The sequence below is a fragment of the Vipera berus genome (assembly GCF_964194415.1).
Source record: "Vipera berus genome assembly, chromosome: 2".
NCBI classification, from domain to species: Eukaryota; Metazoa; Chordata; class Lepidosauria; order Squamata; family Viperidae; genus Vipera; species Vipera berus.
Genome location: NC_138203.1, coordinates 227052013 through 227068997, shown reverse-complemented (window position 1 = coordinate 227068997; position 16985 = coordinate 227052013). Strand labels below are relative to the sequence as shown.

The following is a 16985-nucleotide window of genomic DNA, read 5'->3' as shown; positions in this document are numbered from 1 at the left end:
TGGCTTAAACAAAGGAAAAACAGTCCCCATGTCAGGAACCTTAAAAGTTACTTAAGATAAGGCTGGATTGTCAGAGCTCTTCCGCCCCCAATAGAAAAAGTTTGGTCTGCTGAAATTAAATTGCTGCTTGGTCTAAGAGGAACTAGATTATCATTAGCAAATTTAGGGGAGGGAAACTGAACAGCAAAAGAACATTTTCTTCAAGCTGGCCAGTCATCCAGTTGTGTTTCAAGCAGCATGAATCCTCTACTCAACATAGTGCTATTTTCACCACTGCTCCTTCTAACCTTCAATATTCGGGATCCGACTGAAGCTTGCAGCTGTATGCCAGTTCATCCACAAGAACAAATGTGTCATTCTGATATTGGTGAGTCATGAATCATCTATGCTTTTTACTGGACAGACTAGCAGAGAAGTTTAGAGACAAGATTAGCTGTATGCTCACATCTCTGGAATGCTCTAGGGATCCTATCTAAGAATGAAAATCAGTACTGTAAAAGAAAAAGGTTAAATGCTACCACACTGGGTTCCCAGGATAAAATGAATTTCAAAAGCATGTAAAAGTGATTAGTTTATCTTTAATAATTTATCTCTCTCTGTTTAGGTACCAGAGTTTGTTAATTCATGTTGCTATATATGAAACATATATATAGTCTCACTCTCTCTCCTGCCAAGTATATAATCTGCCTAAAGTTTACCATTATGAATATATAAAAAATTTATAATGGGATAATCCAAAGAATATGTGACATTTTGTCATTTTATCAATTCAAGATATAGCTTCTATTCAGAATTGAAGAGCAAATGCAAAACATTAATTTTAAAAATGTCACAAAATTAGCATTTGTATGGAAGAGGCAGACCCTTTTGCATACTGATTAATTGCTTTCCTCTGTTGATAAAATCTTTGTATCCATGGCAAGCTCTAACCTGTCTAAATCCATCAAGAAAATTACCTAAACTAGACAAGCAGTATAAAATGTAGGAGAAAAATAATTCTATTTAATATAAAATTCAAAAAACAATTCACAAAATGTATGTGTTTGATGCTATGCATTCTTATGATATGTATCACTTTTCTGAAATATGAAACATATTTACACGGCATGTAATTGCGATCAGTTGAGATAAAATAATTATAGAAAATTAATTTCTGATTTGTTTATATTTATATTTCTTTAAAATCCATAGCTCCATAGTTTTGATAGCTTAAGATGAAATGACTAGTTTCTAGGTAGCTTAATTACAAATCACTAAATATTACTTTAGATGGAAAATTTAAACTAAAAATACATTATTTTAGCTGCAGAATTGTTTATTCAGGGCTCTTGGCTTTTAATCTGTCGAGCACTTGTGAAAAGAAAAAGCATGTCAGTATTTGTTTATTATACATACACAAAAAATCATATTACACAGTGCAAGTATTTTATACTTGTAATCATACAAAACAAATATATAGCAGGTACTAATAGTGAACTCAGTGGTTGATGCTAAAATGGTTGGGGACTTCAAGAATGAAAGGGGAAGCAAGGCTACAGAAATGTAAATAATATTTAAGGAAGAATAATTTTTTAAAAAAACACATCCATAGTAGAATGTCCTCCAATGGTACATGCAAAATATTCATCATAAAATAGACAGGAATGAAATATTCTGGGACAGAACATGGCAGGAAGACGTGAATATTTAGTCTTTAATACATTAATCCTGCTCCCATCTAAATATATTTATTTATTGTAGCTCTATTAAATAGAACTTCAGGATATTATTCATAAAAGTCAATTCTACTAAGTGCTTGAATATTTACTCATTGAATTGTGATTATTTTCTATAATTTAACTTTCATTTATTTACTTGAAGGATTCTTGGTGCTCTCTGAGCCCTCTGAGCACTACGGATTCCTTATTTTAATCCTGAGCTACAAATATTCTCCTTTATTGGTATTTGTTTATTTAAATGTATTGGCTGCCCAACTCCAATGGATTCTTTAAAAAAAGAACTGAGAAATAATAATGGCAGAAGAAAAAAAATGATATACTATCTACTGAAGCTGTTTACAAATGGATATTCTATAGTTGTTATATAATAAGGTTGCTTTTATGTAGATCTTGAGTGAAGAAAAACAAGAAGAAGAAAAAACCCCCCAGCTGTGCTCCATATCATTGCAAAAATGTGATCTCTAGAGCATGGAAGAACTGGAAGTCAAGGAAATTTACCATACTTCAACAGCAGCAAATGAAGCATTTCATGGGGCACCAAGTTCACATTTCCCTTGCTAACTACTTTCAGAGAAAATTTAATTGATGCACAATCCATTAATTCATTAATAATCCCTAAACCATTTATGATTCCTCTTCCTGTATCATAAAACTTTTGATCTGAGAACACATAAGCTTGATTCTCCAGTTTACAGTGAAGCATATCACTTACGTCTATGGAGACTCTCAGTCACCCAGGTCATAGTTATCCCAAAGATACTTTTTCACGAGACAACTGGACTTTCTTGTTTTTCTTTGAAGACGCTTTGCTTCTTATCTAAGAAGCTTCTTCAGCGAAACATCTTCAAAGAAAAACAAGAAAGTCCAGTTGTCTCGTGAAAAAGCATCTTTAGCATATCTCTTATGGTTGTACCAAAATATCAAACTCAAAATATTTCAAAATGGAATGTTTCAGATTAAAATTCAAAATGCTTTTTTTCAATTGGCTTTTTCAGCAAGACTTCAAAACTCTTCCAGCAACAATCAGAAGAGACTGTTTCATATTTAGGCCAACATTTTCAAAATGACATTTTTTAAAAAAGGAATTGAAACAGTGGTGTTATAAAATGTCCAGCCATCAGTGGGCTTAGGCAAGGTAACAAAGGTTGGCAGGAACAACTTGAATAGGCTCTTATAGGAACTCAGATATTTAAAAAGTGGCTACTTTTCCTAAAAGATGTTTCATCATTTACACAGCATCTAACAAGGACTTGCATCCATATTGCAGCAGAAAGAACAGAAAGAACGTTGGAAACCAAATGACTAATAAACCATAGATATGATAACAGGACTAAAAAGTTGATATATTTCCCTTTCTTGTCAAGTGAATGAGTAATAAAGAATCTTCCAAGATTTAATAATTCTTGTGAGAGATTAACTTCCCTCTTCCTTCCTTACTGCACATCCAATTAGCAATTTGATATTTCTTAAGGCACTGGCAACCTGAATCTGTGCATATACTGTAGAAATTTGTTCCAGTTAGTATACAATGAAAAGGCTTGCCTGAACGCTGAAGGATCCTGTGACATGGGATAACATTTAATACAAGTAATATAACCTATATTAGTATAAGCTATGTAAGTTATACAGTTATACTAATAGTACGGCATGGTATATGGCATGGCATGGTATGGCACAGGTAGTGCTCGACAGTGCTTTTTTTGTAAAAGAAAAAGGTGCCGGAACTCACACATGTCATACAACCCGCCATGCCTACCCTACAAGGTTCCATCCAAAAAAGGTGCCGGAACTCCGTTCTGAGCGTTCTATGAGAAAAAAAGCCCTGGTCCTCGATGACCACAACTGAGCCCAACATTCCTGTTGCTGCAAGTGTGAAAAACAGTCATGTCACTTTTTGCAGTGCTATTGTAAGTTTGAACCATTGCTAAATGAACTGTTGTAAGCCAAGAACTATTTGTATAGCTAATATAACTGCAACTAGGCAAATAGTATTTGTGAAAGAATGTACATTTATGTTTTAAAAGTTGACATTAAGGAAAGTTAAATAGTTGTTGCTTCAGCCACTTTATGCTGAGAGGTAGTCCTCAACTTACATCCTTCAAGTGAACATTTAGTGAACATTCAAAGTCACAATGGCACTGAAGAAAGTGATCTATGACCAGTTCTTGCACCTACTAGCACTGCTACATCCCCTTGGTCAAAAGTGATAAAATAAAATCTGGTTCTTTGGGTACTGCAATGTATTTATGATAGCTGCCGCATCCTGGGGTCATGGGATTGCTGTTTGTAAGTTTCCCAGCTGGTTTCTGACAAGCAAAATCAAGAGGACAAGCTGGACTCAGTTAACAACTGTGTGAGTCACTTTAAAAAATGCAGTGATTCATTTAACAACTACGGCAGTTATAGCTCAGGAAGTCAGGCATGACTCACTTACTAACTGTCTTCCTTAGCTACAGAAATTCTGGTCACAATTGTGATTGTAAGTCAAGGACTCCCTGTGCCTGCATATTACATCGTTTTTCTTAACCTACCTTTGAGGAAAATCGGTACTCTGTTTTTCAATATTAGCAACTTTAAGATGAGTGGACTTCAACTTTCAGAATTCCCTGGCCAGGAATGCTGGGAATCCTGGAAGTCAAAATTCATCCACCTTAGAGATGCTAAGATTGAGAAAGCTACAGCTGGTGGGAAGAATCCCTGAAAATAGAGGAAAGGAAGCTGGCCCAGACCATCACAGTCCCCTGCCGTAGCAGTTCTTTCCTTCCCTCTTTCAGCAGGACAATATACAGTTGCCCTGTGACATAGAGAGAAGTTCTATTTAGTGTTTGAAAACTATTCTTGATTTATGTCTGTTTATCACCATAGCACATAAGCTAATTTGTATCTTAAAAGACAGGATGTAACTCATTTTAATAAAATAAATAATTACTTTCACATTATTATGACTTTTGGGGGGGGGAAACAGGTATTTGTTTTCAGTCAATTTTTATCAATAATGTTTAATTTTATTTCAGTGATTCGTGCAAACATACAGAGTAAAAACGTGATTAAAGATTCATTTTCTTCGAAAATCATCCAGTATGAAATCAAACAAATAGAGGTATCTAAAACCCTTTTTCTGTTTTGAGGCATAAATGATAGAAAAAGACATGCATTTAGGAAAAAAAATCATTTATGCATGCATTAATCCCCTTGGGAGTAAATGGTTATTATAGTGTAAAAATTTAGTATATTTGTTGATGTCATAATCTCTTAGTTCCTACTTGAAATAACATTGATATCTATTGAATTTGTTTTAACATTTCTAGACAGCTGAGAAAGATTGTGCTTTATATAACATCTCTACAAAGGACCAAAACTATTCACTATACTATACCCAAGTTCTCATTCCAAAAAGCAGTGCAAAAAAAAATGTAACAGCCAATATAGTCAATAGTAGGCGAATCAACAGTAGTTACTAAATGGGGAAAAACAGGATCCTTTCTCTAGCAAAGATGTGCAGGACAGATAGCAGTATATGTTTTGTGAAATACTTTGTACAGCTTAATGTCAAAATAAAAAAAGTTACATCTGTCTTCAGTGTAGTTTCTAGCACATGATTTTCCCCAAGAGGGAAAAATCCTTTTATATACAGCAAAGAATAAGCAAAAAAAGTATGGGCTTTTTAGCATAAAAAATGCAATTCTAATTCAGAATCTCTCAATCGGCTGTAATTAAATCTCGAGGCTCCTGACCATCTTTAGATACTGTAAAAGAGGGGTGTCAAACTGCCAGCCCGCGGGCCGGTTGCATCATGCGGAGGTGCATTTTGTTCCAATAATTTCTACAGGACAACTGTACAGGAGCATCTAATTCCCAATTCTTGATCTCCCAGCATAGTTGCAGAGCTGCAGGTCAGGGACCAAAGTATAAATCATGTCACATGATTCCAAAGAGACAAAAAACAGGAGTAATACATTTCCCCTCTGTTTATATTACTGTTTACTGCAACTATTGGTTACTTTTTTTCTTACTCCAAGTGCAACTCTGATTTGCAGCAAACCAAAAGCCAAACTGGTTATTCCTGTTTGTATAGAGTTTCCTTATTGGAAGAAAGATTATTTTCCCCAACAAGGCTACCCAAGCTGTATTCCTAAGTGGTAGTAGCTGGAATTCATACTTTCTTTTATTAGTTTGGCAGCATGAGCTCTATGTTTGCTTCTGGAAGACGGAAACATAGCCACCTCTATTCATGGTTTATTATTTCCAAATTAAATAAATGACCACGGAGACGTCCTCGGACAAGGGCTGGCTCTTCGGCTTTGAAACAGAGATGAGCACCAGCCCCTAGAGTCGGAAACGACTAGCACGCATGTGCGGGGGAACCTTTACCTTTACCTTTATGTACTAATTATCTGTTTTGAAACACCTGCCCTATCATTTCATTTCAGTTCCCAATTCAAAGTACTGATTTTAATTATCTTTAGAAAGGATTTTGTCTCTGTCCCTGTGTTTTTAAAAACATTTTTATTTGACGTTTTTCCTTTTCCCATACAATTTGCAAATGATTTTATTTATATATTTATTTATAACATTTGCATAATCACCCATCTTAAAAGCAACCCCAGGTGGCTTACAATCAACAAAATAGTTAGGGAATCATACAACCAACAATGATAAAACTAAAAAGCAGGAAAACCTAGAGCCACAACTCTCATCTCAGCTTCACCTTGTCTTATCTTACAGCCTGGGGAGAAGGGAAGAGCCATGTTTTGAGTGCCCTCTGAAAGGATAAAAGGGTAGGGGGGCTTCTTGGTTCTCCAGAGGGACGGTGTTCCATAGGGCAGGGGATGTAATGGAGAAGGTATACTTACAAGGACCCACAAAATGGCAGTGTTTAAGGGAACTTAACCAAAGTTAAAACTTTGGTTTTAACTTTAGAAATTAACATGAATGGCATATATTTGTAATTTAAGAGAACTAAATAATCCTATAAGCAAGATTCTAGTGAGAAAATATTTAGTATTATGATTTACCATGCCTAGTTGGGAATTACTATTTTGAATAATAAAATTAATTTAAATCAAGACAGTGACTATTATTTATTTTTTAAAATTTATATACCGCCCATCTCGCCAAGAGGTGACAGGTAGTCCTTGACTAATTGGCACAACTCAGAATGGAAATTTCATTACTAAGTGATATGGTTCCTAAGCGAGTCATGCCCAATTTTATCATCTTTTTGCCATAGTCGTTAAGGGAATCTCCATAGCCATTAAGGGATCTGACTTTTCACATTGATTTTGCTTGGTCAGATGCTGGCTAGGAAAGTTGCAAATGTGATCCCTGTATACTATACCCCTTCCTTTACAATGATTTTCTCCTTTGTAGAGTTTTCTCTAACGGCCAGTTACTGTTTGATTATGTACCACCAAGTCATTCTTGACTCTTAGTGACCACTTAGATTTTTTCCATTAAGATCTGTCCTTATACTGACCATTCAGCTTTTCCTACTCTACAAAGGGGGAAGGAAGCTTTGCATAATAGTCCTTGACTTCTGACCATTAATTTAGTGACCTTTCAAAGATACAATGGCATTGAAAAAATAGTGACTTATGATTAATCCTTGCACTAATGATCTTAGCAAAGTCCCCACTGTCATGTGTTCAAAATTTGGGTACTTGGCAACTGGAATGTATTTTACAATGGTTGCAGTGTCCAGGGGTCACATTTGCAACTTTTCTAGTTAGCTTCTGATAAGCAAAGTCATTGGGAAAAGCCAGAATTTTCCCATCACCATTGTAAGTGACTCTATCTACTTTTCTACTGATTATCCTCTTCTTTTTCCTTCCATCTTTCCCAGCATTAGAGCCTTGTCCACGAGACTAGATTTTCACATGATGGGTCCATAGTAGGGTAACTTCAGCTTTATCGTTTGATAAACGAGTGAGAACTTGCGCGGGTTTGTTCAATTATCCATTTTCTGTTTTCTTGGCTGTCCATGGTATTACAATTAAAGTACTAATCTAATTCATGTATGGATGTCCACTGTAAAAACAATAACCCCCTGGCAACAACAAGCAATCAAACAAGTCACTGTTCCTATGTTGTCTTGTACAGAGATTTAGAAAGCACAATAGAAAAAGTGGGAAGCTAAGTAGTATAAAAGTTAATACTACAATAACACAGCATAATGTTAAACTGTTTTATACAGGCTTACATAGAATTTTATTTCCTAATAGATGTTTAAAGGTTTTGAAATGGTGAAAGATGTTCAGTATGTTTTTACACCACACTCACCAGCAAGCTGTGGGGTAAAATTAAAAGTCAGCAAGAAGAAGAAGAAACAGTATCTCCTTTCAGGTATAGTATATTAAAGCCAATTGTTAAAGTCCATACAAAATCAACATTTGAGTCTTATAGCCATCAGTGACATTTCTGTTAAAAATGTAAACATTTCTAGAAAACTCTCTCTCTCTCTCTCTCTCTCTCTCTCTCTCTCTCTCTCTCTCTCTCTCTCTCTCTCTCTCTCTCTCTGTGTGTGTGTGTGTGTGTGTGTGTGTGTGTGTAGGTAGCATTTAGAAATAAACTGGACCTACCTCCTGAAATAAATTAAAATAAATCAATAATTTTTATTTCCCTGTGGGAAGAATCCAGAGAAAGAAATATTTTTGAAAATATTAAAAAGGCAGAACATATTTCCCCAAAGGATTTTAAAGGCAGAAACCAAATCCTTTCCCCAAGTCTCTCTGCCCCAGATAGAAACTAGATCTGCAAAAATGCAGATGTGATAATCTTCTCAGAAAGATTGGAGTCAGGAAGCTAGGATTAGAAAGATAAAGATCCTAACTTACAGTCTAAATGTTGGAGATGTGGTAGTTTAGAAGCCACCTATTTTCATATGTGGTGGACTTGTAGAAATATAAAAGCTTTTTGGATTAAAATTTGGTGGAACATTCAAAAGATTTTTAAGAGAAAGATAAAGTTTTCTCCGCAATTGTTTATATTGGGTATTGTTGTAGATTGTGATGTTAAAGAAACCAATTTGATGTTGAATATGATAACAGCAGCACGGTTACTGGTGGGACAATATTGGAAGAAGGATAGTTTGCCTACTATAGAAGAATGGGTGCTTAAAGTTTCGAATCTTGCAGAAATGTCTAAGATTTCTGCTTACTTGAAAGATCATTCACAGGAAAGATATATTTCAGTTTGGAGGAGATGGATAGATTATATTCAGAATAAATATGGGACTAAAAAGTTCCATTTAGCTTATGAGTAGATTTTAAAGGGATATTGTTATTGGTTGTTGGTACTTTGTATGTATTTATGTTAAAGGGGAGTTAAAGCACATTATGAATTTGGTTAATTGTATATTATGTATAATTTTTTATTTAGAATATGATTATTATAACTATAATCCTGTATTTAGCTCTGGGAAGTGGGGGGGGAAGTGGGCGGGTTTGGGGTGGGGGGATTTGGGGATATATTGTAAAATCTTGTTTTTGTAAAACTCTTTAATAAAAAAAAAGAAAGATAAAGATCCCTAGAATCAACAATCCCTCACACCAAAAAAAATCCAACATAGGACATAGCCATCAGCCCCACCCCAGGGAAGCAGGATATGACCTTTGGGACATAACAGGATTAAACTACCACTATCAGAATACCAGAAAGGCACACTCAGACTCAGGTCAAAGTTCATGCCACAGGAAAAACTCCAAACAAAAGCCCAAGAAGGTATAAAAACCCACCACTCCCTACTACATGTGATCAGCTTTCCCGGAGCCATCTTTCTGTCTGGCTCTTCTCTTCAATAAACTCCAACCTTCTTTCTAAAGTAGTGTCCATTTTGTTTATTCCCAGTTTGGACTGAACCCTGATGAAGATTTTTTCCTTCAACATCCCCTTTCCCCCAAAAATTTCAAACCCCGGGGGGGGGGGAATTGGACAAGATTTGTAAGTGTTGGTCACATATAAGTTAAATCGTAATTGCTGGGCCTCTAACAGGTTATATATTCTACCAGAAAATTTGATTGATTTAGTGCCTGTGGATTATGTCTTTGGCATTGAGAATGTCTGAGTCCCTTGTTTCAACATTTTCTTTACTTCAGGTACAATTTCGTATGATGGAAAATTTTTTATTAATTTATGTGATTTTATTAAACCATGGAATGATCTTACCCCCTTTCAAAAGATAAATCTAAAAAAGAACTATGGAATGGGCTGTAACTGTAAAGTAAGTATAAAAATGAGATTTTTCATATATTCTATACATCTCATGAGCTCTGGTACAATTTTCTTAACTGTGCCATATGTCCCTTTAGTAGGTATTTACTATTAGAAAATCAATATGTTCCTGCAAACTTCACTAACCACATATGTAGCAAAAGTGATTCAAAAGATGACTTTTTGTTAAAATTAAGGTTGACAGAGCTTACAAAACTGCCAGGAAAAGAAGTTCTAATAGGATGTTCTGAAGTCAGAACTTTTCAATCTCTAGACATTTTGCATATCACTGATTATAAGTGTATAAAATTAATACCTTATAATGATCATATTCAGAACTTATTGTTACTATTTATGTTACCACTTAACTTTTCAAATAGATTTGTTGGATCATGTAGTCATTAATATATATTTTTAGATTCTGTCCATAATGTCTTCTATGACCACCAACTTATTTTTATGATCCAGATATATCTGCACTGATATTTAATAAAGTATGTCCTCAATTGTGCATATTTGAATTCGATCTCTCTTGAAACTTTCCTAATCAATGCAGAATGGATAAATAAATCTTTAACCTGTAACACTACCTGGATATATTTAAATGGTTACATAAAGTATAATTCAATTCAAGTGATATCTATTGTTTTAAGATAATTTGTTTACATTAATCATTTAAGAATCAATCTTAGCCTTATCCTAATTAGCTTGTATGCTGCCAAATAATTTCTGGTGTTTGTGTTTTTTTAAAAAAAACCTTTCACTAGATCACTGTACTGTACTTGTGCATTCCATGTTGCTCTCTGGGTAATGAAATGTCTGCAAGAAAATAACCATGCTCAGAGATCACTCTTCTATTGGTACTGTTCAACTGTATCATCAACATCATCACTTCCCTTAATATCAAAATAAGAAGGACTAGCACCAAAATATTCGTACTGCATACTTCCAAGATGGTTTTCTGCAGTTAATGTGCACACTGTAGACCTCAAGGTGATGCATAACAGTCTTTTAGATGCACAAGAGCACTTTGATACAAAACTATAGTTTGTATGTTTAACTAATTCAAGAAAAAAAACCTTGAAATAATATTTTGTATTGATATACATTTCTATATGACATAATTCATTATGCATTACGTATTTATAATTCTCCAAAGTTCTATCCTTGTCTCATGTCAAGGCACATGTCAATTTTAGAAACAATTTATGAATTGTCACTACATCTTTACACAGATAAATGATAAATAAATGTTTACACATTATAAAATATGATTTCAGAGCAGAAAAATGGAGAACTCATGTAATTTTCTGCACTTAGATTACTAGCTGCCCTATAGAACCTTGCTCCATCACATCACCCTATGAATGCCTGTGGACGGATTGGCTGAAAGAGAAGAAGTTGTACGGACAACAAGCAGATAATTATGTCTGTTTCAAGGGCAGTGATGGAACTTGCAGTTGGCATCACGGTCCTTCATTGTGAAAGTTAGCTGTGAAGCATAAATAATATAAATTTTGGGGGAAACCTGAGAGGTTATGTTTATCCATATTGCCTGTTTAATGGTCCTTTGAACTTTCAATAATTGTGTCTTGCTTAGAATCAAAAGCAAACTGTGCAGTGTAATTAAAACACAGAATACATAGAACTGGCATTCAGATTAATGTAAAAATGACATTCCTGGAAGTAGCTGTTTTCTACAGTCATTTCAGTAAATTTTCATGGAAACATCCCTGTTTTCTAAAAAAGAATGCTTTTTTAAAAAAAAAGAAAGTAAGGTTTATTAAAATTGTAATTTCTACTCCTGTTAATATATTGCAAAATTTGAAATGATTAAAATAATACTATTTTAATCCGAAACACTACCTTTGAATGAAAAAAAGACTTGCTTATTTCTAAAGTCATTAAAAAATAAGATATAATAGCCAGTTGTAAAAAAAATAAAGATAAATTTTGCCTTCCAAGATCACAGATGGTAATTTTTCTTTTCATATATATCATCTGAAATGCTTGATTTTATTTTTCTGTATTTTGCTTTTTATGGCTCAATGTATCTCATCATGTTATTGAAAGATTTGTTTATGACTATAACAACTATCATAATCAAATACTCCAATCAATTGGGATATACTGTAAATTAAAACTGACAATTCTGTTACATAATAATTATGACACTGAGCTGCTGGAAGGGAGATATGACTACTATATACAAACCATAGAAATACATACTTTTGTGAAAAAAAGAATATTTTCTAATTTGAAATGGTTACCAAGTCTTGCCACTTAATAAAAGTAAATAAAGTAATGTGATAGAAGAAAACATGGGCCAAAAATGGAAAGTAATAATCAGTGCAGAATAGGCTAGTTTTTTTTCCTTTTTCCCTCAACTACAAAAGTGTAGAAGCCTGGTTAATTCCTAGACAGCGTATTTTGGAAATTTTGAAACATTAACACTGGAACATTTTTTTGTTACTCATTACTTGCATCCAGAACCTTCCAGGCAGATTAATATACATCAGAGACAGTTTAGGGGCAGTATGAATACATTAGAAATTGGTGATTATTTTCCAGTTCATATCAAACCTTATTGAGTTCCTTGTTAATACTTGAAAAAGCTGAATGATCTTGATCTTTGAATGATCTTGAAAGCGGAATTGTTATAAATTAAACTTTTAATTCATAAGTATCAGGGAAGAGCTGGCAGCAGTAAATTGAGTTTCTTTCCTTATTTCTTTTGTTAATTTTCAAAGCTTTAATGAATAAGTTGATCTTAAAATAAATTTGGAACTTATTAAAATCTTTATCTTTGTACTGGCTTTTTGTTTCTTTTGTACTATAAGAAAAAAGTCTGCCCTACTGTATGCAGTTATTAGAGCATTTTTTTCCTGTTGCTCTGTATATGTATAGAAAATATCAATGAACAGCCTAAATAAAATGGGGAAGACACTAAGAGCCATGTCAGGGAAATAAATCAAAAATTCCCTATCAGAGGGCGATGAACCGTGGTTCATTTGATGCATTATAAACATAAGGTAAAATAAAGAAACCCTGAAGCATATATTCTACTATAAAACTTTTAATCAGAAAAACAAAGAACAACTTAACTGACTACATTCTCTCATCAGAACAGAACAAAGAACAAAGAAAAGGAAAGAGAAAGTAAGCTTTTAGCTTTTGTTTTTGACATGTGCACACAGTAGTAAATATAAAACTGGCTGAACATGGGACACTCACCATGGTTACAATGATAAGATAATGATACAGCTTGCAAAGAACAAACTATAACGTGCTTTGCTGAGAAACAGAAAAAAACGCAGTGACATCCCCTTCTTTTGTCAGTAAAGCAGAACTCAGATAAGACACATTTTCTTACACAGATACTCATGCTGGGCTGCAGGAAGTGGCTTGTTCAGCATATCAGCAATTTGATCATGTGTAGGCACATACTGCAATTTTACAAAACCTTGTTTAACTACTTGTCTTATATTTTGATAACGGATGTCAATATATCTAGAACTTGAACCTGTAAATCGTGTTTCAGATATGTAAACCACAGATTTGTTATCTTCCATCACAGTGATTGGTCGAATCGGCTGTGTCCAGATATCTGTGATTAAAGCATCAAACCATGTTAAAGAATTACATACATCTGACACACAAACATATTCAGCCTCAGTAGATGAACAAGAAACAAAATTCTGTTTGCGCACATGCCATTTAAAAGCATCATATAACCTGAAGTACTTTTACATGATTTCTTATCACTTGCCCAATCTGAATCTGCATAACAACATAACTCTGCATAGTTAGTATGTGTCAGTTCTAACAATAACTTCATGTTTTTGGTGTGTTTTAGGTATCTCAATAATTTTTTAACACATGTCCAATGAAACTGTTTTGCCTTGCCTACGTGTCATGATAAGAGATTAACACTAAGTGCAATGTCGGGTCTAGTGCAACTACTAATATACAGCAGCGACCCAATGACTGAGCGATAAAGTGTTTGATCTTCGAACTCAGGACTTGGTTCATGTGCCAAGTTGTGAAAATCGGTTTGCATGGGTATACTCAGTGTCTTAGCATCCTTCATGTTGCAGTGATGCAATAGTTGTTCAATTTTATCTTCTTGTGTGAGACTAAACCCCTTCTGAGTTTTGACAACCTGAACACCCAAATAAGTATTAATATATCCTAAAGACTTCAATGTGAAGTACTTTTGTAAAGCTTTAGCAAAAATCTCACTCATCTGCTTATTTGGACCAATATAAACAATATCATCAACATAAACAAGAACTATCTCCTACCCATTATCAGATCTTTTAGTAAACACGCATTCGTCTGTTTCGGACTTAATAAAGCCCATTGAATTTAGTTTGTCAGAAAGACATAAGTACCACATTAAACCAGACTGTTTCAGACCATAAAGACTTTTATGTAGAAACCAAGTATCCCCTTCTTGCTGTCAGAACCCTGGAGGACCTTTCACATAGATTTCTTCATCTAGATTAGTGTGTAAATAAGCCATTTCAACATCGAACTGGAAAACCTCTAAACCAAGAATAGTTGCAGTAGCTAAGGCGATTTTCACACTCTCAGTTCGCAATGTGGGTGAATAAGTATTTGTATAGTCCTCAGGATAACGTTGAGCGAAACCCTGAGCTACAAGTCTGGCCTTATACAACGACTCACCATTTGGCTTCTTTTTAATTCTGTAAACCCATTGAGTGCCAATATCTTTCTTGTTTGCTGGAGGGCTTGCAGGCGTAAACACCTGAAGTTTCTTTAGACTGTCCAGTTCAGCCTGCATTGCCTCAAGCCATTTATCTTGCTCTGATTCAGGAAGGTGTTTGATTTGTGTGAACTTATCAGGAGGAAGTGTGACATTACAAATAAAAGGTAAAGGTACTTTCGTTACTTGCCACGAATACCATTTTGGGGGATTCCCTTTGTGGTCCTCTTGGAACGTCTCAGAACAACCGTCCATTCTTCTTCCGTTTCGTCCTCATCTTCATCATCGTTACCAGCGGCAGCATCAGCAGCTTGCGAAGACGGAACAGTAGGTTGAAAAGAACTCGTGGAAGGAACATTTGCCTGTGAATCTTGATCATCAGGCTGCGTGGCATTAGCATCATCATCTCTAGGAAAATAAACTCCAGGATTGTTAGAATAAATCCTGGACCAGTCAGCATCTTCCTCAAAAGCAGATTGTGAAATCACTATTACATGAGAAGAGTCGATGTATTTGCTCCATTTTGAATTATCATCAATACCCATAAATCTCATTCTTTTTGCTGCAGGACCTCCTTTCTTTCTTTGAGCTAAAGGAATATTCACCATAGCATATGAACCAAAAATATGGAGATGTGAGAGGTCAGGCTTGTGTCCATATAACATGAAATAAGGGGTCTGATTTATTACACTACTCCAAGTATGGTTAATGATATGGTTAGCATATTTAATAGCTTCACCCCAGTATGGGAGACTAAAGTTAGCGTTTTCAAGTAGGCAACGCATCATTGTTTGCAGTACCCCATTTCTGCATTCTGCCACTCCATTTTCAGCCAGAGTGTAAGGAGCTGAGGTCTGGTGTAGTATGCCATTCTTATGCATCCAGTCCTGAAAACGCTGAGATGTGAGTTCAGCACCACGATCACTCTGAATTCTGGCGATGTCGACTTCGTGTTGGGTATAGACAAGAGTGGCAAAGTCTTTAAAGATCTGAAAGGTCTCAGATTTTTCTCTCATAGGAAATACATATCCATATCTAGAGTAATTATCAACAATTGTCAAGAAATATTTTTTACCACCAATTGTTGGTGTAAAAGGACCCACTATGTCAGTGTGTACCAAATCAAAAATGCGTGTTGACAGGCGTGTAGCGCGCTTTGGAATGCTGCTGCTTTGGATTTGGATTTTTTGCAGACAGCACAATCCAAGAACACCTTACACCCCTTTAGATCCAAACCTCTTGCGAACTCTGGCATCTTCTTCAGAACACGGAAACTGGCATGACCCAATCTTCTATGCCACTTATGAATACACCTGTAATGCAAAGGTTTACCTGTTAGTGAATTCTCAACATTAGCATGTTTATTAGGAACCTCAGGCTTGCCGTGAGTAACCTGTGTCTTATTTGTCGTCTTGTTAGCTTTAGGAGCTTTTGAAATAGCAACAGGATCTCTCTCTGGGACATCTCTCACTGGGCCTGCACTCTCCCTTTTTGGAGCTTGTATACTTGCCTGCTCTTGGTGCATAGATTTTGGCTTTATGTAATAAACACCACCAATCAATATGGTTTCAGCAACAATATCTCCATCTTTAACTACATAACTTATTATTACTATACATAACATTATTATTATTATTATTATTATTATTATTATTATTATTATTATTATTATTAATTATTATTATTATTATTATTTGCTTTTTCAAGATGATGGACCTGGAATTTTGATACCTTAGACAAGTGACTCTGACTAAGCAAATTACTATTAGCTGATGGTACATAATAAACATCAGGAATAAATGCATCGAGCTCTTCAAGATAAACAGTTCCTTTTCCCATGACCTGAACAGGATGATTTGAAAAAGAGTAAAGCTCACGAAGTTCAGGTTCAGGCTCGTGCCTCTCTGTATAAAGCTCTTTTCTATAGGTAACATGTAATGCTGCTCCACTGTCCAAATTCCAAAAAAGTTGTCTGTCATACTCTGATTGAGGTTGTGGATCGTTGGTTAAAGCCAATGTGGCAAGTGGAGCTTGCGGATCACGCCTGGGACCACAACCATGACCTTGTTGTCCGCCTCTTCCTCTGCCTCCTCTGGAATCTGTTCCTCTGGGCTGGTACATGGCAGGCGCTGGAAATCGTTGGGGACAATCCCGGGTGTCATGTTCCACACGATTGCAGATGTAGCATTTTGGCATCCTTGGAATGTAGGCTCTTCCATGGAAGGGATGCCTCGCTGGAGCTCTTGATGCAAGTAATCTTCTTAAATGTGGCACGGCTTGCATAAGTGCCTCTTCTTCGGTTAAAATTCTGCATACATGATCCACTGTGT

The 16985-nt window shown here is 35.2% G+C and overlaps 2 protein-coding genes across 2 annotated transcripts in view; one reads left to right on the top strand and one right to left on the bottom strand.

Moving 5' to 3' along the window:
* Positions 1 to 16985, bottom strand: part of SYN2 (synapsin II) — a gene marked incomplete at its 5' end in the record, with an annotated part of 124271 nt that overhangs the window by 31949 nt on the left and 75337 nt on the right. The gene's annotated exons all lie outside the window — the stretch shown is intronic.
* On the top strand, positions 238 to 11411 carry TIMP4 (TIMP metallopeptidase inhibitor 4; the record flags this gene model as incomplete). Its single annotated transcript, XM_081316233.1, has 5 exons — positions 238 to 367; positions 4733 to 4818; positions 7940 to 8060; positions 9812 to 9936; positions 11247 to 11411. The coding sequence occupies 5 exons, from the start codon at positions 238 to 240 to the stop codon at positions 11409 to 11411; spliced, it is 627 nt and encodes a 208-aa protein (XP_081172359.1).